Source organism: Echeneis naucrates, chromosome 4, assembly GCF_900963305.1.
Source record: "Echeneis naucrates chromosome 4, fEcheNa1.1, whole genome shotgun sequence".
NCBI classification, from domain to species: Eukaryota; Metazoa; Chordata; class Actinopteri; order Carangiformes; family Echeneidae; genus Echeneis; species Echeneis naucrates.
Genome location: NC_042514.1, coordinates 15,424,886 through 15,451,471, shown reverse-complemented (window position 1 = coordinate 15,451,471; position 26,586 = coordinate 15,424,886). Strand labels below are relative to the sequence as shown.

The following is a 26,586-nucleotide window of genomic DNA, read 5'->3' as shown; positions in this document are numbered from 1 at the left end:
ACAAAAAAAGCTCCAGCAAAGGGCTTCACGTTAGTAGCAGTACACCGATCCACCGTCCATTTTACAGGGGGCGGTAATCCAGGAAAAGATGTTTGCTGCTGCCATTAAAAAAACATCAGAAGAAGGGCAAGAAGCCGGAGCAGAAGAAGAAGATTTTTTTTTAACATTACACAAGACGAATGATAAACAAGTACCATCAGCACAAACCAAAGTGAACATCCGTCAGCCGAGGCTCGTTGACATTGCTGCATTCCCTATGCTCCATAAATCATGGCCGAGAGGCAGGACACTGAGGTAATACCTGTAAGAGACCCAAGTGTTGTGTTGGTGGCGGAAATGGGGCACAAATCTCTTCGGTTGTGAATAACAGCATAAAGTCCAGCTTTAAGTCCGATAAACAACAACAACAACTGCCTTCAGACTAAACTGTGATTGCGGAAGCTGGGGAGCTGGACTGGTGCTAGCTCAGCAGCTGCAGCAGCCACGACACTGCTAATGTAAACAGTTTGGTCTGGAAACACAAAGTACATAATGCATAAAGTTAGGACCTTTCCTGGGAGTACATGGCCCACCAGGACAGCTCTCACCCAGCACCAGGGTTTTTTCAACACCTTACAGCTGGTTCAGTAAGTGAGGTGTCCTGCAACTAAATGACATTCACACATTCATGTCAAAACTTGAAATGCTGTCCATTCATGGCAGGTTCACCTGAAGTGCTGCAGAGACATCTATCAGTAAACTGGTCCAAGTAGACCTTACAGAGTTGAAAACTGGGCTCGGCTTGCTGTGAAATTTGGCTGCACAGAATCTAGCAGTGAACCATAATTTCAACTGAAGTTCTTGATTACAGTTGTACTAAATAAGCACAAATTTAAAAAAAAAATGCATTATCATTCATTTATTTTATTTGTTCACCTGACTGAAGAATACTGGGAATATTTAATTTATTATCTCTGTGTATGTCTCTCATTGTAAGGTGGAAGGCGCTGAGCAGATCTACTTGCTGATGAAGGAAGATTATCGAATATCTAGGAATGTGCGTCTGGCGTGGTTCATTGGCAAACTGAACCAAGTGATCTTGCCATCCTCAGTGCCTGATTTGGTGAGTTAGTTAAGTGTTTACTTCCTCTCTTTTCTTGTGGTGAGTAAATATGAATGTATATAGAGTAATATCATTCCATATGAATATGAAAGGCTCCCAAACTGTACATATTTTCATCAGTCCACCATCAGACAAACTGTTTTTCATGTATAATAGACTGGTGAGTCTCAGGATTGAACTGTTATTAATGACATTCATCATAGTATACTGTTAGGAATTGGCATATAACGGAAAACATATAAATAAAAGAAAAAACTTTGGAGTGCGTTTTCAGAAGATTCTCAAATAATGTGTCACTGTGTAATTAGTCACTGTGACTAATGATTGATTTTTTTATTTTTTATTTTTCCCCTTTAATTCTCTTATGACTTACAGCTGAACTCAGATAATGAACTGGATTTGTTAAGCATCTTACCAAAAGGATGGCAGCCAGATTCCCACCCTACCTTGTCCCCTTGCATGTTGCTACCATCCACTCGGGCCACATTCCTTGCCCGGAGGTACCGCTTCATCATCGAGTTAGACCTCAGCCCCTCCACCAGCATTGTGGTAAGACTTCAACACCAACACCTGGTTGTATGTTGATTTCCTGGATTAACAAGATCAACAAATGTTTATCACAAAAAACAAGTCTATAGATCTAGATATATGTTTGTGTTTTAGCTCTATTTTATTTATTTTTTGTGCAGGAAGACAGCACGGGAGAGATGATCTTCGATGAGGTTTTTCATGCACTGTCAAGGTGTCTGACTGGTCTATCTCTACCATTCAAAGTCCCTGGAACTGATCAGCTTTTCAAGCCCAAGATCTTCATCACCATATTGGCATATTCATCAATTATTGGCCTTGCTTCTCATCAGGTCTTTGGACAGTAGCTTGTATATGATCATGTTTTTGTTTCCAGAAAATGTTATTCCAGTCCTCTGACAGCCTGTATTCTCATGCAGGTTTTGGTACAGGGCTGTCAGCTTGATAAAACAGACCTGGATGAGTTCCTGCATCACATCTATCAGAAGCTCAGAGCAATGGAGAGCAACATTGCAGAAGTTATCCATCAGCAGCATGAACAGGCAAGTGCACATCAGCACTTTGGCATGGTGACTGGTGCTACTTGACTAATGTCCTTGTAGCTGAAATGATGACGTACACTGATTTTTATTTATTTATTTTTTTCATTTCCCGTGCCTGTAGTCTATGGAGACGGTACAAAACTCAAATCTCCATCGAAACCAAGTGGAGGACCAGCCCCAGTGGAAACAGGGTAACATTTCCATGGTGTCAGCGGATATGGGTCTGGTCAGCATGGTACGCCAGGGCATCCTGGCCCTTCAGTTGCTGCCTTCAAATTCCAGTGCAGGTAAGTTTGTGCCCAGTTTGCTATTTGAACTCTTGATCGAGGGTTTGTCCAAAGAGTTAAGACTCACAATAAGAATGAAAATGCAGAGTTTAAGAGAGAAATTAAAATTCCAGCGACTTTCATACAATTCAGGCACACCAAGACTCACACATCAGAAAATGCAAGTATTGATGTAATGTGTATATTCCAGGTATCATTATAATCACAGATGGAGTGACAAGTGTTCCTGATGTAGCAGTGTGTGAAACCCTGCTGAACCAGCTCAGGAGTGGAACCATTGCATGCTCCTTTGTGCAGGTGGGTTTTGCTGCTTATGAGTCGGCATCATTTTCAAGGGGAATGTTAATGAATATTAATGAGACTGTATTTATCTTTCATCCTTTTTCAGGTGTACAACCTGTTGCTTCTTTCCTTTGACTTTTCAATTAGTAATTTCTGAATAGGTTTGGGAAGTGGGAAGTAAAGAGGCTTTTGGTTGAGAGTGTTTCCCATTATTTTCATGGTCCAATTTTAAATTTCACTTGTGATTGGGCATACTTTGAGGATTGTTATTTTAGGGGTCTGCTGATCAAGCTGAAGCTGGCCAAGCTGGCTTGTGAACAGACCAGCTGGTATCACAGTAAATTGGGAAGAGAGCTGGGTCGATACAGCAGAGGCTTACCAAGAAGAGGAGAAATTAGCCATTTCTTCCCTCTCTCATCATGGGCAATGTTAGATCTCTTGAATAAGATGGAAAATTTAACAGCAGGATGGAATATGTAACAATGTCAACAACAATTTTGAATTTTGTTGTGTCATGAAAATGGCTTTAGTCTTGATCCAGAGTTTATGAGTTTATCCAGAGTTTATTTATGAGTTGCTACAAGTTGAATTGTGTTGGGTTTTTTTTTCCCCCAGGTTGGCGGCGCATACTCTTATGACTGTAGCTTTGGATACATCCCAAATGTAGAGCTGATGAAGTTCATCTCATTAGCTACTTTTGGCTCATACTTGATGAGCTGCCCTGAAGTGGACATGGACAGCCAGGAGATGAATGCCTACCACAAGGCGTTCTTAACTTACTCCTTCCTCAAGACCCCAGACTCTATGTCTTCAGAGTATTTCTCTGGTAAGAGAGCTAATCATAGTATAAATTGTGAGAATGACTCAATTGGTAGGTTGACACGAGGTTGACCAACTCCACCTATATTAATATTTTTGGTACTATAATAATTACTCTTCAAACAAGTAGTATGTAGTGTCAAATAAAAAATGTGATAAAAACGTGATGAGATGATAATAAATAGGTCTCCTAACTACTCCACTATTTTGTAGTTTCCCAGCACAAACTATTTAATGAGCACTTGGTGTCGGCTAGTGGTAATCCTGCTCTGGTCATGAGGAGGAAGAAGCACACAGAAAAGGAAGTCCATGCTCATTTGATCAGCATAGTGTCTGTGAGACTCAGAGAAGGCTACACCATCAGAGAGATCTGCCTCACCAAAGGTAAACTCCTGTGCTTTGTCTAATAGAAAACAGCAGAACTCTGGTGCAGTGTAAAACTTTTAATTCTTGCTGAGAATGAGGCTCCTCATCTCTTTAGGTGGGACTCAGCTGGAGGTCAAGCTGGTGTTGTTATGGAAACACAACATGCATATTGAGTACCTGGCAGCCACTTGCTGGCCTCTAGATTCTGCCAAAAGAGCAACGAGGGTGGAGGTGACAATGGAGGGCAGCTATGATATACTACATGACATCAGTTGCACTCAAAGGAAACCCATCACAAGCCCATATCGCACTTCTGTCATCCGCCGCTTCTGGAACACACTGCAGAGGTACAGGACTTGTGTTTATGTGGAGTTAATTCAAGAGAAGGGGAGACTGCAGTTTCGACCACGTTAGCACAGAAAATTTTATCATACATTTCATAGAAAGTGATTTCAATAAATGTTTATCCTCATTATATTGTCCACTAACTAACATGTGTCCCTCCAGCATCAACCAGACTGATCAAATGTTGGTGCACCTCCAGGCTTTTAATTCAGTTCCTGAGAACTACACGATCCCTGAGAGCACTAAAAATGGAGTGCCTCTGTTCTACATTCCCCCTGGCTCCACGACTCCGGTAATGTGTGCATGTACAATGATTACAGATTGATTTCACCAGCATGGGTAGAACATGTGACTTGGGAAGATTTGTCCTGTTTTATCAGGATATACTAGGGAATAGAATTTTTCACATACTGACTTTATGTTCAAAATCTGAAGGTGCCACTTACAAGGTGTCAAAAGAGACCTGGATGTTTGAGATTTATTTTATTATTTCACAAAAAATTATTTTAAATCCATGTTCCAACTGATAAAGTTGAACAAGAGGGACCTCTTTCCCACAAAGGAAAAACAGCCTATTAATTACGCAGTTAGACAGTGGTATCAAATGATTTTGTATTATTGCCAAACTAATGATGAATTTCTTCTCCCACTGAGCATGTATTGAAGTCTGATATATCGTAGTCCTCTGAGCAAGAAATTAACAAGAAAAACAGAAAATCAGTATCATGGCTATACACATGAAAGAGCTCTCATGATTGCAATTAAATGAATGATCACCGCTAATCTGCATTTCTCAGTTGGCGCACCTAAAATGTTTTCTATGTTCTCTGTTTTATTTTTTCCATTTACAAATAATCTTCAACTGAATAAACTCCTCTCGTTCAAGGTCCTTTCCCTGCAACACAGTGGATCCAAAGACTCCCCCCAGTCACAGTTTGCTTCCTATTGGAAGCCTATTCTTTCCATGGATGCCAACTTCTGGCAGAGATGGCTGCACATGCATCGCATCACCATCATCCTTGAACATGACATGTGAGAAATTTGTACTTTAGTTTTGCTCACTGTTTAAGGTTGATTTAGAGAAAGATAAGACTGTGGTTCTTTAATGTTGGTCCTCACTGGTGAATCAAGTGATAATCTTTAAAAAGCTTTGTGTATATTGCAGTGTCTAATGATATTTATTTTGCATACAGATTTTTGGCTCTTTGTTTTTGTTTGTTTGTTTGTCAGTCCTTTATCACATTATTCAATTTGTCCCTCAAGGCCTGTTCCCAAACACCTGCACACAGCTGGAAACAATGGACGTTACAGCACCATTCAGTGTCGTATTTCCCACACGGCGCTCACGTCACTCCTGAGGGACTGGAGCAGCTTTGTGCTGGTGGAGGGCTACTCATATGTTAAACTCATATACAGGTGAGATAATGGAAACAGCAGCATATTAATGCTGAAAAGAAATCGCCTAAAGCTGCAAAGGTTTACCGCAGAATGGCGTTCTCACCAGGATGTGGGCCTGTTGGTAAGTGGTTTAAAACGTGGATTGTGTGACCCTTCTTCAGATCTTCTTAAAATCGAGGGGTAAATAATCTGATTAAAGTGGCTGTATGTTTTTTTTGCTATCTCTACATAACCAAATGAGCTTTAACAGGTGTTTACTCAAGAGTCTAGAACAAGTGTTGATGTTAGCATAAAATTACATTCCTTTACTCTAGAAAGTTATAAGTTAGAAGGTTTGGGTGTCACTGTCTAGTCACAGTACTTTTGTTCTTTAAAATGGGAAATTCATGCAGGGGAAAAAAGTAAACCAAAACTCAGCTAATGTCTGTCTCCACAGTTCATCTGACCAGCCTCCCATATCCTTTTATCTTGTCCGACTCATCTCCAAGACGCCCTGCATGGTGCTGCGCCTCGGTTTCCCTATTGGCACTCCAGCCCATGTTAGAAACAAGGTATTGGGAATACAGTATCAGGAACACTTGTGCAAAGATCTGTATCTGCAGCAGATCATGTGTTTGTGAACACTGATGTATTGTTTTGAATTGATTATTTGTCATCAGATTGTGGATGAGCTGAGAGACCAGATCCTGAAACTTCGCTTCCCTTACCGTGTTCAAAGCAAAGAGGCCACTCCGAAGAGCAAGAGGAAAGTTGTTGGCCACCCATCACCATCCAAATCTCCCTCTATCCTCGCTCCCAAACTTGCACTGTCAGACAGACCCTGTGTGGTGATCCTCAATAAACCCCTGGAGAAGCTGCTCATAAGGTCAGTGTCAGTGGACTGTGGTGTTTCATATTGTTCTCTACAATTTCTGTCTTTTTTTAAATCCCATGCATAATAAAAAAAAAAAAAAAATTAATATTGGTTAAAAGTGTGTGCTACTTCGAACGAGTCTGACTGTGATGTCTAAACTGGTGGCGATACCAATTGCGATTAAAGTGGTGTGGATGATCTGCAGGTATGAGAAGTTGCCCCTGGACTTCAGGACTCCATTTATTTTAAACATGGAGAACTTTCTGCAGCCCTCGCACAGCTCCATTTCCCTCAGCATGGCAGCCAACCGGACAGCCTCCTCTACCCTAGCCTCTTTGTCCCGTTACTTCCTGCACCAGCGCTGGGTTTGGGCTGTGCAGAACAGCCAAGGCCCAGCTGTGGCCATCCAGTCTGTGGCCCACATCCTGTCCATGATTGCTGAGTGCGTACACACACTTTCAAGTTATTCCAGCTAGTCAGATCCTACTTATGTTGATATTACAAATGCATCTTTATCCCTTACCATAAAACAGGTCGCCCTTAATATGGGCGTCATACTTTACTCACCATGTTTTGGTCTCATGTAAAATGTGCAAGTTTGTTGACTGTTGTTTTCTTGATGTGTGTGTAGCATCCGGATATCAGAAGGCTTTCACTTTGCTGCCAGTGGAGAGGGCATAGTAAATATGGTGATCGAGCTGCCCATGAAGGTAGACAACATCGAATGGCTTGTGGCACTAAATATTTCAGTTCACCTCATTCCTGTTGTGTTTATGCGCATTTTATTGCTAGTGGTTGCAATTAGTTTCCTCTGAATGTGATTTCAATCCTCAGGGGATGTCAGCAGACACAGAAAGAGAGAGTCACTCTTGCATTGTTCAGTACATCTTGTTTCCACCTCACTCCACCTCTACTAAGGACAGGTGAGACTGGTTGCATAGACTGAATGTGTTGGTTTGTATCTCAGCTTAACAAAAAGGATGCATCGCTGTTTAGTTCTTACAAATTCAGAAATTGTGTGCTGATTCTTGATTTTTGTCTGTGGTCTAACCAGTCAGTACTAAGTGATGTCAGTCCTGCTTTGGCAGTTTCAGCTGACAGAAGCTGCTGCTTCATTTATTCGCAAATTCTTTATTTTAAAAGCTTTTATTCCTGAAAGTTGACTCACAACCTAAACTACTCTGTTCATCATCATCATGGTTTTCTTGTTTTTGGCAGCCATTTTTCTGCTTCCTACGAACTAACTATAGCTAACTAACTATAGCTAACTAACTATTTGGAGATATTGGAAGATGAAATCCCCCTTCCTTACTCCACCATCTGATTATCAACAGCATTTTTGATTAGCTAAATACATAAAACATCTGGGCTTTTTCTTTTTTTAAGGTCTGAATTCATATCTTTGTTGTTTGCCATGGTTTGTGTTTTGCCACTAGTGTAAAGTACCATTACTACTCAATGCCCCACTTAATAGTAGCCCTTCAATAATAGAAAGAAACCAAGTGAACTGACCTGCTGTGATGAAGATTTAGAACTTGGCTCATGTCATAGTAGATGGAAAACATTGCATTGCAATATATTTGAATTACTTAAATTCTGTAGGTTTGTTTTACCTGTGTACATTTGTTCACCTCTCTTTTTTCATTCATGGCACTTCAGCTTCTCCACTGATGATGACAATGACACTGAGGTGGAGGCTGTAGACATGGACGCGGAGCTGAACCTGGTGACAGAGTGCTGGGTAGAACCACAGAGTGGTACAGTGATGAACTGCACGGAACAGCATCGCCACTTCCAGGGCCTCACGTACAATGAGATCCCTCAAGCAGTATGTATTCCTGTAATGTACAACATTTGAGTAACTGTCCATCCACCATCTGAGGGTGATGGTGTGAATATGTGTGCATGCAAAAATTCAAGGTTACTGTTACATTCACAAAAAGGGTAATCTACAATCATGATTATTTCTACTTTTTTTTTTAGAACTTTATGTTAGAAAAAACCTTTACAATACGAAAGGGAAGGGTTGAGTGCAGCTCAGAAACAAAGTACAGTTTTCCATCCCACCCACTTCTTATCCCTTCTTGGTGAAAGGAGCAAACCCATGGGCATACGAAGCATTTCAAAATATAAAAGGGTTGTGTGTAGGTGCTAACTGTGTCCAAAGAGAATTTAACACAATTCGATGTAAAAAAAAAAAAAAAAAAATTATATATATATATTTGCCAAAATTTCATTTTATGAAGTTGCCACTGATTGTGTTGTTACAGATTTTCCCAACAGATCTAACGTGTATGTCCACCATGATGACCTTTGAGTATCTGAGCCTACTGTGTCAGAATAAGGAACAGGTCTGGTCACAACCAGCTGGAATCAAGGGTGTGACAGGTACTGCAGTTTTTCTACATTACATGCATAGTAACCAGTAAACGTTCTTGCATGAAAATGGCGTATGTTGTCAATGGAACAGCTGCAGATAGTGCCAGCTTTATTTGAAACATCACTACGGTCTTTCAGATGCTGCAGTTTCTACGTCTATTATGCTCTTGTAAATTCAAGATTATAACATTGTGATACCATCAGTCAATCAGTTATACTCTTTCAATAAGAAATTTTCTTTTATCAGAAAAATCTGATTTACTGGTGTACTGCCCTCCTGCTGGTCCAAGCCTTGTCTTCAGCTGTTCCCAAATTCTATCAGAGCAGGGCCTTTCCTCCCTAACTTTTCATTGACACAGTAGTTGGCTAACTCCTGTTAATCTGCAGCCGAGTGAAACACAACACTTCTACACAGATGCAGATGTTTAAAGGATTTGACAGTTCATTCATCAAGAGAACATATCAACCAAATTGTTGAGGGTGTGAGCAATCATTTGATACAACTGAACACACATCACTCAATATTGGCACTATGGTGGCACATGAACTCACATGTCTCATCACAGTTGTATGTATATTTGCGGTCGTTCACACCGTCAGCTTGACATGAGAATGACCAAACAGTGAACACATTGCTTGCTTGATATTTTTAAATACCAGCTGTGTTTCATTTTAGTTTAACAGTGCTAAAAGAAAAGTCCCTGTCAGGTGGTTTAGCACTTCTGTAAAGCAATTAAAAACGATCGTCATCATCAGTTATCACTCATTGTCAAAAAATCAGATAGCCAATAATGACCAGAAAAATTCTCTCTGCATATTTATCAGTTATTATGTCACTTCATGCCCCCTGCTGCTGCTGACATTGTAAAATAGTGACTTCTGGCTCAGAGTCTTTCTTTTTCCTGTGTGCAGCAGAAACTCTTGCCCCTGAAGAGAGCATCCACATCATTCCTTTTCAGTTTGACCTCATTCAGTTGCTCCCCAAATGTCAACAGGTTGAACTCATATTCCTCACATTCAGTACAGGTATGTTATAGTCATGGTTTATGTTGGTCACAGTCTTCCCATACGGTCCCATTGTAATACTGTTTTCACAAAATGTGTCCTCTTTCTTCCTTCTTTCATCCTCAGTGGTGGAGAATGAGGAACAAGTTCACAGCTCTACCTATCTGCCAAATGAGCTGCTGCTGAGTCTTTTCCACAGTAGCCTGGAGCATGAGCTCAGTGACAGGGAGATCCCGTTAGCTGACAGCGACCACGTTGCCCTCATGCACCACATCTTAGAGCGAGAACGAGATGGAAACGAGGCTCCTTTCTCCGTACCTTTTATTAATGGTCAGTATTTAATTTCGTTTCAGCAGTTTTTTTTGGACGGTGTTAAAAAACCTACCAGCCTTATAGTTGATCTGTCCATAAATCTATATGCTACGTTCTGTCAGAGTGTGTGAAGCCTGCAGACAGACAAGATACAATGATGTCATTCCACACCAACGGCAGCAGCAAAGAGGTGATGGGATCTACCAGCACTTTGCAGGTGATGTCCAAAATCAAGCATACTAAAAAAGTCAAAGTCAATACTCTTACCTGCAGTATTATATATTCATGATTCCACTGCATATGTAATGAGTGTTCACCACTGGAGTGATAAACATGTTTCCTCTCTGCCTTTTGACAGAGTTTCAGCAACACAGACCTTGTGGAAGAAGAGCCCCTGCTGGTGGAGAGCAGCTGCTCTACGCCCCACTGGAAATGCTATGCCAAGTACATCAGCCCCCAACAGATTATCCTCACCTTTCTTCCTGCTTCTTTCACAGGTACGCCTCCATCCATCCATTATGTTATCTGTCAGTGACACAGAGGGGGCTGGGACTAATACCAGCTTATCATGGGGGGCTGTATTGTAGACAGGCTGTTATTCCATTTCAAGGCTAACATATACAGGCAAACAAACTTTCACACTGACACCTGCAGGCAATTTCAGGGTAACCAATGAACCAAAACATACATGTGTTTGGACTGTTGGAGGAAGTTGGAGTAGGCTCCTCTCCACAGGGACAGGGAGAAGGTGCTAATGGAACACAGAAAGACCTCAGGCCCAGGGTTTGAACCGAGAACCTTCTTTCTGTGAGCTAACCACAGCTCCATTATGCTGCTTGGTGCAGCTCCGGTTTTCGTATACTGTGGGTCTCTAAGTTTGAAAGTTAAATGTGGATGTTGTACTTGTTTTGTAGATGTTATGATGCTGATGACGACAGGGCTGGAGACAGAACCTCACAGTAACATCAGCATGCAAGATGACACTCTCACCCCCAGCATTAAGTCTCAGGCTGATACCTTGTCTGGCTCCACCGTTGGGCTGGAGAGCTCCGAGTCTACCCTCAGTTTGGCCAGTAGACTGCAAAGGTGCTCTAGCAGTGGACATTTTAATTCCAGGTCCCCTATACTCTCACCTATGTCTGAGGGTCATATGTGGCCTGCTGACCCACAGGTCCTTGACCATGACTCGTGGGACAGTCGGGTGTCAGAGACAGAGAATGGGACACTTGACTCAGGTGAGTCAGAATAATTTTGTTAAGGGCTCCAGTTAGAAATTATTGAGGTAAATTGATCATAAAGCAAATAGAAAAGAGCAAAGGAGCAGATTAACCTTTTGCCCAATACAGTCAACTACTTATGGCACAAAATCAGGATGCTTACTGGTTTTAGATAAATCCAGGAGATCAGTGGTTTCAAAAACACCCCAACCAACCTATCTGACTCCAACAATTAAGTCACTGGGATCACATTTTTCTCATGCTACCACGTGATTGGCTGAACTGATAATTCCATCAACAAGCAAGTTTAAAGGTGGTCCTAAAGAAATGCCCAGTAAGGTTACTACTAATAAATATATTTCACTCATGTTGGTTTAACAAAAATCTTTACAATTTTTTTTTTTTTTAGATGGAGTCCACTTTAGCACAAGTGACAGCGGCCAGTTGAAGTGTCCAGTTTATATCTACAACTGCTCTATGGAGCACCTGAAGGAGCAACTGGTACACCCCAACTCAAGCCGCCTGCCCAAGGATGTCTTCAGGTATTGAGTTGACCAGGAAAAAAAGAAGGGTCCAAACAATGATGTGGCCTTACAGATATGCTCATGTAAAGGCCACACAAAATGACAGCAAAGCCACATTTTAGTGGTGTAGTTGTACAGCAGAGTGATTAGAGGCAGACCAAAGCTAATTGTCTGAATCAGCCTACCAGTAATCTTTTTGAAGGGCATACGGAGTTTGAATTTATTTTATCTTTATGAGAGGGAGTCTTTTGTTTGCACTAATTGCTGCCACAACCAACTATTAATAGAGTAGCCTACCAGCCTCTATTATATAATTTCCTAAACAGCTACAACGGCATAGAATGTGTTGCAGGTTTACAGGTGGGGTCTGTTGCAGCACTTGCAGTTGTTAATTTTTCTTAATTGTGGATGAAAGCTACTGGAAAGTATAAAATTTGTTTTTTTTTTCATCAATTAGGCCTGCATTCCCAACAGTAAATTCCACCCTCTGTCTCTCCTATGGCATTTAGCAGGTTACTGTCTCAGGAACGCAACAATCCATCCTCTTTGACTGACCTCATGACTCAGCCTCACAAACACACGGAGCTGGCAAACTACTGCAACCTGTTGCAGGAGCATTACTACCAGAGCTATGTCAAAGGTGACCTATATCCTTAACTGTATCCACCAACATATACCTGCCCATTAAAAAGTTAGGAACAAGAAAAATTAGAGATATGTGGTTTGTAATGGCAACTGTGGTTTCATCTCATGTTTAGCTGTTCACGTTCTCCTCAGAATGAACTGTAACTGATTTTGACTTTGGTTTATGACCAAAACCTGCAAAAAAAATAATGTCTGGTGCTAATTAGTCATTATTTGTAGGGCTGGGCAATATGACTGATATCACTGTATTTCTATTGGGCAGCAAAAAGGGGACCAACAAAAAAATTATGGAAAATTAGACTATTACTTTAAGACTAATTTTGAAAGGATGTTTTTCTTGATTTACCGTGGGTCTACATTCCTAACCTCACCTATGGTCAACCCTAACCCCAGGGAGAGGGAAGTCTGGGCTTCCCCAGATAAAGCGGTAGAAATTGGATGAATGGATTGATATTTTTGTACATCTCAATTTGTGTTTGGGTCATTTGTTAATGCCGATGAATGAACATGACATGCTGACTCCCTGATGTCTCGTAATGGTTTTGGTAACAAGTATATAACGATTAAATTATACAACTAAATGATCAATATTATTACAGGTGAGGTGAAATATAGTAAAAATATTTAGCCAAAAGCAAGTGTGCACATATGTGTTAAAATCCAAATGAAAGTCAGTGGCAGTGTTAGATCCAGCTGATGATTGCCTTTCTGTGCTCCACAGGTGTTTACCGCAGCCTCCAGCAGTTCTACAACATCAGCTCCCAGGATGTCCTGATGGCCATGGACTACTGTGAAGAGTCCCTGCAGGAGATTGATGTGACTTCCTTCCTCCAAACCCTCTGTGGACACATAAGAGTATTCAGGGAGCATCGTGGAGCTCCAGGAATGTGCAAGAATCCAAAACCTTCAAAGAGTCCTGCCACTTTAATCATTGGACAGGTTGAAGAGGAACAAGTAGATGACACAGCAGCACAAGCATCCTTGTCTAGGTAAGAGTTGCGTAAAATGAACCTGACCCTTGTTTGGTACTGAATGAGGAATATTCATTTACATTCACAACACGCACACATTACTGCCATCCTGACTGGCTGGTAAATGTGTCTGTCCACACCAGGTAGTCGCACCTATCATAAATACTGCATGTGGGTGGCAGGGGCCAGGCCAACTTCAGATTGAGAGTATTCAGCTCTTGTGTGATTTGGAGTTGTAGATTGAACCAGTGAGGTTGCAGTCAGGCCAGTCCATTTCCTTCTTTAGAAGTAAGGACCAGCACGGGATGATCGTTTGGCTGTTGTAGGATTTTAAACAGCGACACCTTAGAAGCAGTTTGTGATAGTTTTCCCTATTTTGTTAGATGGAGCTGAAATTTTTTTTTTTTGCATCCAAGAAGCTATCCATTGACAACAAAAACAAGGAACACACCATGACAAACGTATCCACTGGATAGAAGATGGCAAAACACTGATTCAGCAATAAGGATTATTTGCAGGATGGAGTGGTGTAAAATAATTCTTCTTCTAGTCTATTGCATTAAAATTTTGGCATGTCATGGAGGACAACAGTTGGTATTCTCCATTAAGAATGTGCCTGAGGGTATACTGTCCAAGCAGCTTCTTAGTGGGTGCTGCTTTAAAGGAGTGTATAATAGTCTCTGTAGACTGGCCAATAATCTTAGCACAGATTTTAATTTTATTTTAAAACTTGTTTTGCAGGGGCAGCAATGGGTAGTGATGTATATTCACAGCAAGAAGGTTCTGGGTTCGATACAGCTCTCTGCTCTAGTCTAGTCCGGTCTAGTCTCTTGGGTGTCCGGTGTCTCGTCTTGTCTGGTTTGATCTGGTTTACTCTTTGCAGGGGTCCGGTCTCTGGTCTAGTCTCTAGTCTTTCTGGTCTCCCAAAGAAGAAACACGGCTACTTCTACCACTCAGAGTCTGAGCGGGGATTTATTTTCACAAGAGCACTGTGAAGGCTGCAAATTCAATGCCTAACCAACTACTGAACAAATCTACTAGCTGCAATCATTTTAATTTCAGAGAGATAACAGAATTCATGCTGTGATGTTTCTGTCAATAGTATAGAGATGGAGGATGCCAGTGAAGCTGAAACTAGAGGGAATTCTTCTGCTCTCACATCTCCCCTGAACCTGGATGAATCCAGGACAGCCAAGATACCTGAGTTTCCTCTGAGCGTGCTACAGACACAACCAAAGTGTGAGGTGTACCCAGATCTGCACAGAATAATACAGGTATTGTCTGCAAACCTAAAGGGGAAGTGATTCACCTTCTTAATGTCACATTGTTATTCCTTTTAAATATAAGCTCTGAAGTGATTGGTGAGTGTGCAAATTATATCTGCAAGATGAAACTAATATTTATAATGAATTATTTGACAGGATAAGTTCATGGATACTGTGTCTGAATATTTCAAAACTGTGCCTTCCAACCCACATTACTTCTTCTACTGTCCCATGTCATCCAAGAAAGAGGTAAGTTGACAAGATACTGCGGACTCTGCGTTTACCATCAGTTTGTGTTTTATCCAAACTGTGTTTGTTTTGAGGATTGAGTGAGATAATAAGGATTCTGGGTCAACAGTGATTGGGCTCATTCTTTAACCTGCATGGTCAATGAATGGTGTCTATGGGTAAAGACCAATTAAACCCATGCATTGCCAACTGGGAGAGCTGAAGATGAAGCGACCAGATACTCACAGCCCACATGAGTTGTAAATGCTACTGTTGGTTGGCCTGGGTTGATCTTGAAATTGTGAGTTGTCTCTTCAGGACGACTCAGAGGATGATGAAATTGAGAGGAGACCCAGTGAGGAGTTTGCATCAGAAAGTGAGCCAGCTACAGATGATGGTGAGCATAGCCTTAATGGGCTATTTTTGTTTGAATGACTGTAAATACTTAAAAGCACCAAACCGATGACTTACTTTCTTACTCCGTCTTTTGGCCTGCCCACCCATGCAGTCATTTAATCAGTCAGTGTATAAATTCCTGCAGATCCAGGTTAAGATCTTCAGTTTGTGTTCACATCAAACATCACAAGGAAAAATAAGGTGCCAGATGGGCTGGTTTGAGTTTCTGACACAACTGATTTTCCTGATTGTCACACACAACAGCATCTAGCTCCAGATTTTTGGGAAGAAACTCACACTAAAATTCCCTGCCACATTAAACACAAACTGCATTGACCAAATTGTATTTAAATGTTGTCCAGCAGAGGGGAGCAAAGACTGTTAGGCGAAATGAACTTTTTGTGCAGGGGAGAGCCTACAAACATCTGATTTGTCATTTTGGCATGATCAATGCACCTTTATTTAGAACATCTCCAGGTCACCAGGGCCCCTCTATCACTTTGTTCCCATATTTGTTTGATTTTTCTTTCGTGTTTATCTAATTTGCCTTCAAATCCAACCAACATTCCCTAAGTGATATGATAGTGATACGGATATTCTTTGTGTCAGGGTGCTGTGTCATGATAGAGAGTGACACAGATTTGGTGGTGGAGTATGAAGAACATGCAGACACCAGCCCCTACAGAGAGGGTGAAGACCAGTCCCTGTCAGACTCCAACACTGTAAACCTGGACCAGGACTCTTTCAGCATTCTGGAGGGAGACTCCTTGCTTGAGCCTGAGGACCCACCGCTGGACATGGCTCCACTGTTTCTTCATGTCACATGCTCTGTCAATATGAAAAGCTGCCATGGCTCCATGCCAATACAGACACTACCTACTTGCTTGGGTAAGTATAGCCCTGCTTACAAATCGGGTTCAATCACAGCAGTCGTGGATCAATTACGAGTCTTGTTTCCTTACATATACTACTTGCAAAAAGTTAGGGATATTTGGCTTTCAGGTGAAATTTGTGGAAAATGTAAAAGTTCACCCTATGGTGATATTATATCATGACAGGAGGGCATTTAAGTAGAAGCATACAGTGGTGATTTCCTCATCTCAAACAATGTATTGAAAGAAAAGCCAACAACCGTGGTGGGTATACCACAACAAAAAATGTCAATGTCTCAATAACTGTTGAGACTTGTGAACATGTTGGTGATGTGGTCAGGTACCCTTGCAGGTCGTCTAGCATGCAGACTACGCTGATGTAAACGGTTTCGAATGGTCTGACCTGACATTTTGGGTGCCTCTCATCTCCCTTAAATGTGCCTGGATTGAGTGGCATCCAGTTCCACAGGGCACTGTTCACAATGAAGCGGCCATCCGTGTGGGAAGTGGCAAAAAGACATCCACTTCAATGCCTTTCTGTGACTCTTACAGTCTCTGTATCTCTGTTGCAACCTGCTGATGACACTCTGTGGCACTCTAAGCTCAGTGGCCATTTCTGTCTGAGAACATCCTGTTTGAAGCCTTGCAATGGTGAGGTACTGTTGATCAGTTGTTATGTGTCGTCTTGGTCTCATGATGTTTATATACCAATTCTGACTGAACCAGGAAATGTATTGGTTGATTCGTGGATCAAACACCTGTTGTGAATTTTGTTGTTAAGCTCCTTGTTAAAGAGCAGCACGTTGTGCAAAAAGTACTGAAACATTGAACAGTTGGGCATGTGCATTCAAACGTTTAGAGGTCACACTAAGTTCACCTGTAAAGGTTATACTGCATTTTAGGTCCATTCTTAAATTTCACCTGAAAGCAGAGTATCCCTAAGTTTTTGTGAGTGGTGTATTTTTAAGGCTTTAATTTATTCCAACATTCATAAGTCTTATTTCATTTTGAACTGCTGCTTTTGCACCTTCTTTCTATGACTAACTGAAAATAATTTAAATGAAAAGCTGGAGTTTGGCCAATTAGACGTTAGTTTTTGTTGTCGTGCTTATCCCAGGTGTTTGGTTACAGGTGAGATCATTTCCTGCCTGGAGAATGCTGATACTTTGCAGTCTGTGGATTTGAACGAGCTCTCGGTCACTTTAGATATTTTCGTCTTGACACTTCCTCTGGAGATTGAAACAGTGACTGATTTCCATCACAACAGGTGAGTCAGAGACAAAGCAGGTTATTTGGTCTTTCATGATTTTGAAGCCTGTGATTAGATTGCAGTAAGTTTAAGTGAAAGTAATGGCACTGTTTTCTTGTAGGTTCTGTTTACTTTCTAAAATATATTGTGTATATAATTTGATACTAACAAATGTGTTGAATAGATTCTTAGTTACAGAACCTGAAACACTTGGAGAAAAAGTTTTTTTGGAACCTCTTTATTCTGCATCTATATTTCAGCAATTTCCCTGTTTTGGCTTGCTTTTATTAGCTCACATGGCAATTTCATGGTGTCAGCCATTGGGATATTGTGAAACAGAGCTAAAACATTTAATCAACCAGTCTATCAATTGAAAAATTGTTGTTCAGTAAGTATTAATAAATGTTTTTGTCAAATATATTTGACTAAGTTGAGCTTGGTGATTAACTGAAAAGAATAATCAAGTCAATAATTTTGAGCTTCTCACTGACTTTATCTAATTGCCAATTTTGGTTAATTAAGTTAATACTTTTCTGAATTCTGTTTTTGTGAACTGTGCCCTGAGAAATTTACAGTCATCTACTTCTGCCCTGTTCAACTAGCAAACACTTAGCCTCAAACCAAGCAGCTTCTTCCCAGATAGAATGACCTGTCAGGGTGTAGTTGGGGTCATTTTGGCATCTGTAAATGTGATGCCAAGCAAAGAAACATCAGTTCATACACAACAGAAAAGGAATTTAAATGACAAAGGCTAAACTACCTGTGAGTTTGATCACTTGGAATACAATCACACTGTTAAATATGAGGAGTAAAGACTAAAAGAGAGAGGGAGAAAGAGAGCAACAATACAGCTGTTTATTATTCATAACTGAGGTAAATGTTTTAAAAAAGTTGATTGATTCAAAATCATATAATCCAGTCCCATTGTTGAAACTGTATCTGCTGAGAATTAGTGCAAGTGATGATACCATGATATCAACTCAATGCTCATGTTTTTGTGCAGGTACACATCGGAGAGCAGCATATCCCTGAATCGCTCACCTGGACAGCCATCGTCTTACCGCTCAGATGAGGAGCTGATGGCAGTGTTGGACAGTCTAAGGGGAGCTGGTGTTGATAGGTGAGGTTGTTCTACAGTACATAGCTGAGGTCGACCAACTCCTATTGACTTTGATTTAGTCAAATCAGAGGGTCTATTTTTCTTCCACAGTATCTCTGGTGACCCTTTATCCAAACTCCCAGTTCCTCAGAAGTTAGCAATCCTAGCCACAATGGACAAGGTAAATCAAATTTTCAGCACAACACAACAAAAACATAAGTACAACATTATTCAAGAGGAGTTAAACTCAAACATGTAATTAGAATGAAATACATGAAATGTAAAATGTAGTTCCTAAGTACACTTACAAATAAGAACACATAGTAAAGTACATCTTTTTTCTTGAAATTGAATTGTTTATTGAATATAGATCCAGATATCATCAATCATGTTTTCATTTTGTCTGATATTGTTTACAAATGTTCTGAATTGAAAGTGCTACCAGCAAATTTAAGTCTTTGTATTTTGAGTTCTTGTTTTACTTTCTAATCAATACTGCTGCTGTTACTGTAAATGATGAACTGTGTGTGTGTGTTGCAGATCCGCTGGTTGCTTGAGGATGAGATAGTCTCTGGTCTTCGTCACTCTCGGGTCATCAGCTCGTCTACACTGCAAAGAGTGGCAGAGCATGTTTTATGCTCCAGTGGTCACCCACACTGTCACTCTGAAGATGTCCCACTTCAGTTTGTCTTTGGACCTGAGCAGTCTCTGGAAAAATTCAAAGAGGCAAGAGCACTGATAGACACAGACAGACTCATTTCATTTGAATTTGAGATTTTCATAAATCATTGCAGCTGACACCTTATTTATTGTACATAGTCACTGGTCAAGTAGAAAATATTGATTAACACTCATGCTCTATTTTCATGTAATCCCTTTAATCTCCCTCTCCTATTGTAAGTAAGTGAGTATTTTCTTGGCATAAAACAGTGATTCTCTAACTATTTCAGCCATTCCCCACTTTGGACAGGGGGGAATTTTCAAGCCCCACCTGTCCCCATTGCCCACGCAAAATGCTATTGAAATATGCCATGCTTAAAATGTTCAAATTTACTGAGGTATCATTATGTTCTATCTATCACCAGCTTTTGTGGTTTGAAAAGTCATAGCACACGAATGCTTGCCGCCCCTCTGTGTCAAAGTTTGTTTGTTATTCCACTGCAATTAACTTGTCAACAATAATCATTGTTTTTGCACGTTTGCATTTTTATCTTGGTCCTCTATTTAATCTTCTTGTAATTTACGATACATGTAAACTATTAGCGATTACTTCGTTTGTGGGTTTTTTGATTTGAATGTAGGATCTTTGTTGTCAATAAAGAAAGGTAGAGAACCGCGGGTATACAATTTGAATATCCACCACTTGTCTGTGATGGAATAGCTATCATTGTATCATTTGCACACACAATCACATTGCATAATAATGATGTGTGACTGTATTATGTCTGATCCTGCAGGAGTTTCGCAGAATCTCTTTCTCTGGCTACATCCTGAATGGACCACAGGACAGCTTCTACTACATGTCTCTTAGCAGACTGCACCCACAGAGGATCCAAGCAGCCAGGAGGCTGTCTGAGAGCATTGCAACCACCCTGTCACACACCACACCCTGCAGTGCTGGAGCACAGACAGAGGAGATGATGCTTGAGAGTGACAGCCTGGCTCAGGCAGCATTTGCCCACAGTGAGGTCGGACATGTCACTGTGATGCACAGAGTAACAAACTTAGTTCTGCTGTATTGTTTAGTTATTTGTTTGTTTGTTTGTTTTTTTTACTGTATAATTATCAAATATTTTCAAGCCCCTATAGCAGAGTGAGACAGGCAATCAGATTTTAGAAACAATGAAATTTTAGACTGCTTAAGGTTTGCACTTACTGACATGACATTTTCCTAAACTGATTTCTGTTCTTTAATACTGAAAGATTAAAGGTGCTGCTAAGTCTTTGTAGAACTGCAATCATTTGTGTTTTGAAAAGAAATTTCGTAAATTGGAATCTTGCGCAGGGAACAGAATTTGTGGTAGGATAATTGAACAACTCCTGAGCTCAGTCAGATACTGACACATGATCTTTTGATCAGTTACTTGACATATTAATAGACTTTTCTGTGTGAGATATTGTCTCTCTTTAGTAGATTTGGATAAGTCAACAGTAACATGGGACAAAGCAATTCTGGGATATGTTATCCAAGTCAAAAAAAGCATTCCCACGGCATGTGCAGGACTCAATTCTGATTAGCTGCTTTTTCATCTTCATTCAGTGATAGAACATCCAATTCACAATGCTTGGGAGCACAGAACAACATGCTTAGTAATGTCTTGTAAGCAGAAATCACAGGTTTTTAAAAAATAATTTTACTCCACATCTGTCTGACTACAGAGTGAAGACAAGAGCTCCATCAGTGCGGCTGCTGACGCTCCCAGTGACACAACAGCTGATGCCAGTGAGCCAGTCAGAGCCCCGAAGCATGAGGCAGATGATGCTGTTAATCAGAAGTCTGCTACAATACTGAGGGACTGTGGTCAGCCCAGTGCCCCCCAGTTCCAGACTGACTGCTGCACGGAGCCCACCTCATCCCCTAAGATCCTGCCAAGTGTCAGCCTGGCTGAGTCCATGCCGTTAGCCTCTCACAGTGAGTCTTGCAGACACAGTTCACATCTGTGCATCAGAGATGTCTGCATCTTTGTTAAAACACACATGTTCATGTTCAAAATCTGTGACCGCTTTACACAAGAACAAGTACAAGAATTTCAACGTTTGTAAATGGTAAGGCTCTTAAGATAAGTCAAAACAATGCCAAGATGATCATTAGATAGAGCTACCGATGGCAGTGTTGGCACTTTGATCTTTTGTACTTTTTGCATATCTGAGCAGTTGTTCTGCTTTGTTGTCTTGACAGAAATGTCTCATTGTCTCTCCTCAGGCTGCGGCAAACTTAGGCCTAGTCGAGTCCAGAGTGTGGTCTCCAGCCAGGGTAGTCTGGACTCAGATATGCAGGGTAGGCTGAATGATGGTTTACCAGCAACACTGGTTTACAGTGCCTGATAAGTGAGGGGGTTGTGGTGGTTAAATCCTAGTGGTCAATTTTACCAATTTGTTAGATTGAAAAAATATGAAAGTTGTGTGTACAGCACCAGCACACAGCAAAGGATTGAGGATTATTTCCTCAAGTGTAAGAATACACTTTACCGACCTCAGCACCATGTAGCTGCTGTTTCACAGGTGTCACCCTGATAAGCTGTACCAATCAAATCTTTACATTTTCTATTACTGCAGAAAGATGTTTTTGCTGCTGCCTTTTCAGACATCAGCTCTGCATTCACTAATGTCACTCAGGGCTACAAGACAAACTCTCCTAGACAATCACTTCCACCTGCAGGTGTATCATTGACTTCCTGTCTGACAGAGTCTGTCTTGTAATCCCAGAACATCAGAACCAGATGTGTTAAGCAACATTCATTATCTGCTGCTCTTTTCGCCTACATTTTTTCCTTCTTAACTCGTTAACAGTTTTTTGCAAAAAAACAAACAATCAAACAAAAAAAAAAAAAAACCCACCAAACCAAATTCTTTGTGTATTGAAAATTAAAGTAGATTCTGATTCTTATTCTTGGTATACTGACCGTATCTGACTTTGATATCAAATAAGTTGGTGATGTTGTTTTGTGTGTTTAAGGTTATGATGGTGGTAGCAGTGACTCTGAGTGTGAGAGCCTGACCTTGGATGAGCAGGAGTGTCAGTCACCACTGATGCCTGACTTCTGGCTGATTGTTAAGATCCACCAGGACCGAATAAAGGTTTACTCCCACTCCAGGTCAGAAAAACCTCAGGAGATGGCGTGAGCCTATGTATGGCGTCAGATTTGTGTCAAAAGTTGTGAGCGTGATAAAACATGCTCATGCTCATGCTGGTTAACTACCACTCGCACAATATAATTTCTCGTGCACAGATTCAACAACTGCGAGAGCTGCACAAGCAACTGTGAGCAAGAAATAAATCACTTTTCACAGCTGCTCCTGCTCACCGAGCGGCTGGAGGGAAAACAGCTCTTCCAGGCTAATTCTACTCTCGCAAACGCCAAACGTGTTCTCAAGACTCAGTTATTGCAATAGCAAGCCCTCAGTCAAGGTGCAAGGAGGTCCGGTAGATGTGGTCACCTTGAAAGTGACCAATCATAAATTCGCTTGTGCTTGCCTCAGTCTCTGGTGTTGATGTTTTGTTACTCACCCACAGTTGCCAGCACAGCACAGTAGTCGAATTTGTGCACAAGCACTTACGTCATGCAGCAGTTAATGTGTGACATAAAATAATTTCCTCTGGAGCATTTTGCAACTTATGACATAAATCTGATGCCATCCTACAGCTCAAAGTTATCCAGCATTTCTGAGCATTCTAACACTTTCAGATGTCACTTTTAGGTTGAGAAGTAAAAAAAAAGTTGCATCATATTTAATCAGACCATTGCGTTCACATTGGTGGAAACAGTTGTGTGACTCAGTCTGAAGGGAAAAATGTGATCTTGCTAACATGAATGTTTTAGGTACTATAAATGAAGTCATACTAAGGTTCTCAACTGTTGCTGTGATTGGATCCATTTGTTTCATATAATTTATCATATTTTCCAAGGGGCTTCAATGAAAGAAAGGATGGCAGTGCTGAGGAGTTGAAGAAGGAGGAAGAGCAGGAGCTGCCTGAATACTTGCAGCTGCATCAGCTGGTGGTCAGGAAAATTGGAGAATTCTGCAGGATAGTCAATCAGGTGAATACTGCAGCTTTAGCAGGACATCAGAAAGATTTCCTTTCTGAGTACTACAAATGTTTTTATAAAATCATACAAATTGAATACCATAGTTGTCTTATGACAAGTTAGAATTGGACATGGACATGTACATCAAAGCATCCAGACTCATTGCTCTGATAAAACAGTTAGATTTCACTTGTCAAGCTACACAGGCATGAAATTTGTTTTTGTGTGTTTGTGTGTGTGTGTGTGTGTAGCGTATGCTGCTGCAGGATCTACATGATAGCCACGTGTGTAACTCTCTGCTGGTGGCTGAGAGTGAGGAAGACATCTGGAAGAATGAGTCTCAATACAGACAGAGGCTCCACAACTCTGATGGTACGTCAGGAGAAAAAGTGTTTAGTGGTTTGATTGTGAGAGTTGTGTTTTTGAGATTTGTGTGCAGCCCAACTCAAATGTTTGAAGGGGAAAGACTAATTCCAATGAACAGACCTTTTAATTTCTTCACTAATCCCACAGCTATCCTTTGTATCTGTGTTTGTAAGTATCTGCTCCCCCTTTTGATGATAGATTCTTTTTTTTTTCCTGGTGAGACAGATTACAACACTGAGGAGAGCTACCAGGCCAGAGATTACCTAGCAGCAACCATGCAGTTCATCCCTGGACATTTTGCCTGTGATGTAGTGTGGAGCACAATAATTCACGTTCACCCACGCCTCAAGATAGGACCCAACATGGGGGTGTCCAGGGGTGAGTTGTTGATTTAAAAAAAAAAAGAAGTTTCTGTTTAAGAATGATAGACTCTATTACTCAGCCTGGTACCCTGGATGTGTGACAGCAACAGATGTGTCTCTGAAGATTAACACTTTGCTAAATAAACATGAGATTATTTCTGTACTGATATATAAGATGAATGCATCGTATTTTAGAAAATAATCATAGTTAATACTTTTTAGGAATCTAGTCTTTTCAGTGCTGGAAGTTACTCCTCGGCCACTAATACTATTTAATTTTTTTATATTCACATTAGGCATCATTCAGATTATTATATTTATAAAGCAGAGCTGTGGCTTTTTCTCTCCAAAACAGTAATGGTCACACGAAAACCAATAGATGTGTTTTGCAAATATACTAATATTGTTTATATGCCTTCTCACTCTTTCGTAGCCATCCAGGCCCTGCGCTCGGTCCTCAATTCGTTCTGTGTGGTCAACAGGAAAAATATGTTTGTTTACCAGGAGAGAACAACAAAATCAGTCTTCTACCTAAGGTCAGACTTCATTTTTAAGAAAGGTTTTTCTTCTGGATTGGTGATGTTTCATAAAACTGATAAAAAAATGACATTGTTTTCAAATTATTAGAAGCACATAACTGTGTTCTTATTCTTCTGTTTACATTTTCCACTTTACAGACTTTGTGAAACATCTCTAACAGGGAAGTACTCTGACATGGACGGAAACCTCCACATGACTCGCTCTATTGGGCTTTTTAGGAGTCAAGAGCCATCATTTTCTGAGGACCTTGTGGTTAGTGAACATTTGCAGGAGCCAGTTTGTAAATGATTATTCATATTGACAAGTGAAGTTCAGAATTAACTGAAGATAAGGTCAAAAACGAACTAAAATTATCTATGCTATCTATATGTATACGCATGTATAATTCTTTTCACACACACACACACACACACACACATAAAGAAAAAAAGCAATAGTATGTAGAAGTGTGAGGCCAAATCAAAAGTCTGAGTTTTCTATGCTTTGGAGAAAAAAAAAGAACTTAAGTCAAATCAAACAAATCAATTGAAACATGGATGAAATATTTGATGTCCCAGTCCCAGTTGCAGGAGACATCCAGATATACAGACTCTTGATGTGTCTGTCATTTCATGGAATATTTCAAAGAATCATCATTGGTAATCTGAATATTAATACAGAGAAAAAGTCAACAAATACAAAGTAACAAAACCAGCAATTTGTAACTATCAGTGACAATTCTAAGAGGTTCTGACAAGCATAAACACAACAAACATAACTATCACCTGGTCAGTTGCTTAGAAGGTTAAGTTTCCCTATTTAGTTTAGCTATTTGTGTATATGATAACCTTGAATCTGAAGAAAACTGATTCTCATGCTTTTTTTTCCTTCATATAAACACTATTTTGCCAAAAAGGTCACCAACTTGATTTAACTAAGCAAAGAAGAACCTTGCATTTCAACTGGAAACAAGTTTTTAAGCCTAAACTGATGGAGTGGTTCGCTACATGATGATGCCTGCTTAATTAGTCTGTTTGAGTCTGCTTAATTATGCATCCAAATTAGTAGTGATGTCAGAATACATTTTCAAAATTGTTGTTGATGTCAATGTCTTCAGGGATCCAAGTCTTCTCTGGAGGGTGCTCGGCCAGTTGGACAAGTGGACAAGCACATCCTCCTGCTGGTGCATGGAGTGGGAAGTGCAGGTAAGGTTATCAGTCCATAATGGTCTGATAATCAATTCAAATTTGAAAGGTCAATTTCAATGTACAACAAGAGCAGGTGAGGCCCAATAAATGAAGGCACAGCCAGTTATGCAATCCAGGTGTATTTATTTACTATTGGAGCCTGACTACCTGGAGCAGGAAAACAAAAAAATAACTAAAGAAAATAAATAAAAAACCCAAAAAAAAAACAAAGAAAAACTCAGCCCTGCACTAACTCTCTGGCCCCTGCAACCCCCCACACTGGCTGCCCTTTATCTCAGGTATGAGAGCATCTAAGGGACAAAGATACCCTGGAACTCCAGCCTCCTTCACTTTATCAGTGTGGGTTCAACTAAGGGACAGAGTTTACCAATGAGAAAATCTCCACAGTCTGTTGAACCACCATAAAAAAATCTCAAAAGGTGAATGTATTTGGAGAATGGCCCACAGAGTTTTTGGGATATTTTTGTTGTTGTTCAGGCCAAGAGATCACAGATGAGTTGGTGAAGGTTCTGAGGAAGCGCCTGGATGAGACCACGCTGGACATTATCACTGTTATGCTTGTCAGAAATTGTAAACTGACTCCGGCTGATGTGGAGGTAAACACTGAGTGGAAGGGAGTTTTAATTTTTCCAGATGCAATGTCTTTTTGGATTTTCTGGGGGTTTGTTAGTGGGTCTGAGATGTCAGTGTGCAAAGAAC

General features: G+C 40.6%; 1 protein-coding gene across 1 annotated transcript in view; it reads left to right on the top strand.

Moving 5' to 3' along the window:
• Window positions 1–142: 142 nt before the first annotated feature.
• LOC115042115 (KICSTOR complex protein SZT2-like) overlaps window positions 143–26,586 on the top strand; it is a 55,209-nt gene continuing 28,765 nt past the window's right edge. Inside the window, exons 1-47 of the mRNA XM_029500154.1 lie at window positions 143–294; window positions 977–1,102; window positions 1,478–1,651; window positions 1,792–1,962; window positions 2,050–2,208; window positions 2,342–2,459; window positions 2,650–2,756; window positions 3,357–3,567; window positions 3,774–3,944; window positions 4,042–4,273; window positions 4,434–4,563; window positions 5,158–5,303; window positions 5,535–5,687; window positions 6,106–6,220; window positions 6,329–6,534; window positions 6,728–6,964; window positions 7,154–7,228; window positions 7,341–7,445; window positions 8,182–8,350; window positions 8,793–8,910; window positions 9,814–9,927; window positions 10,033–10,236; window positions 10,341–10,435; window positions 10,577–10,715; window positions 11,133–11,453; window positions 11,845–11,977; window positions 12,469–12,599; window positions 13,326–13,593; window positions 14,678–14,849; window positions 14,997–15,089; window positions 15,387–15,465; window positions 16,074–16,352; window positions 17,468–17,603; window positions 18,589–18,670; window positions 18,776–18,865; window positions 19,225–19,410; window positions 20,142–20,372; window positions 21,064–21,316; window positions 21,608–21,682; window positions 22,361–22,499; window positions 23,312–23,444; window positions 23,684–23,804; window positions 24,024–24,176; window positions 24,594–24,696; window positions 24,838–24,952; window positions 25,797–25,884; window positions 26,365–26,483. Coding sequence (XP_029356014.1) covers window positions 271–294; window positions 977–1,102; window positions 1,478–1,651; window positions 1,792–1,962; window positions 2,050–2,208; window positions 2,342–2,459; window positions 2,650–2,756; window positions 3,357–3,567; window positions 3,774–3,944; window positions 4,042–4,273; window positions 4,434–4,563; window positions 5,158–5,303; window positions 5,535–5,687; window positions 6,106–6,220; window positions 6,329–6,534; window positions 6,728–6,964; window positions 7,154–7,228; window positions 7,341–7,445; window positions 8,182–8,350; window positions 8,793–8,910; window positions 9,814–9,927; window positions 10,033–10,236; window positions 10,341–10,435; window positions 10,577–10,715; window positions 11,133–11,453; window positions 11,845–11,977; window positions 12,469–12,599; window positions 13,326–13,593; window positions 14,678–14,849; window positions 14,997–15,089; window positions 15,387–15,465; window positions 16,074–16,352; window positions 17,468–17,603; window positions 18,589–18,670; window positions 18,776–18,865; window positions 19,225–19,410; window positions 20,142–20,372; window positions 21,064–21,316; window positions 21,608–21,682; window positions 22,361–22,499; window positions 23,312–23,444; window positions 23,684–23,804; window positions 24,024–24,176; window positions 24,594–24,696; window positions 24,838–24,952; window positions 25,797–25,884; window positions 26,365–26,483 — 6,999 coding nt within the window. The 5' untranslated portion in view covers window positions 143–270. The remainder of the gene's footprint in view (window positions 295–976; window positions 1,103–1,477; window positions 1,652–1,791; window positions 1,963–2,049; window positions 2,209–2,341; window positions 2,460–2,649; window positions 2,757–3,356; window positions 3,568–3,773; window positions 3,945–4,041; window positions 4,274–4,433; window positions 4,564–5,157; window positions 5,304–5,534; window positions 5,688–6,105; window positions 6,221–6,328; window positions 6,535–6,727; window positions 6,965–7,153; window positions 7,229–7,340; window positions 7,446–8,181; window positions 8,351–8,792; window positions 8,911–9,813; window positions 9,928–10,032; window positions 10,237–10,340; window positions 10,436–10,576; window positions 10,716–11,132; window positions 11,454–11,844; window positions 11,978–12,468; window positions 12,600–13,325; window positions 13,594–14,677; window positions 14,850–14,996; window positions 15,090–15,386; window positions 15,466–16,073; window positions 16,353–17,467; window positions 17,604–18,588; window positions 18,671–18,775; window positions 18,866–19,224; window positions 19,411–20,141; window positions 20,373–21,063; window positions 21,317–21,607; window positions 21,683–22,360; window positions 22,500–23,311; window positions 23,445–23,683; window positions 23,805–24,023; window positions 24,177–24,593; window positions 24,697–24,837; window positions 24,953–25,796; window positions 25,885–26,364; window positions 26,484–26,586) is intronic.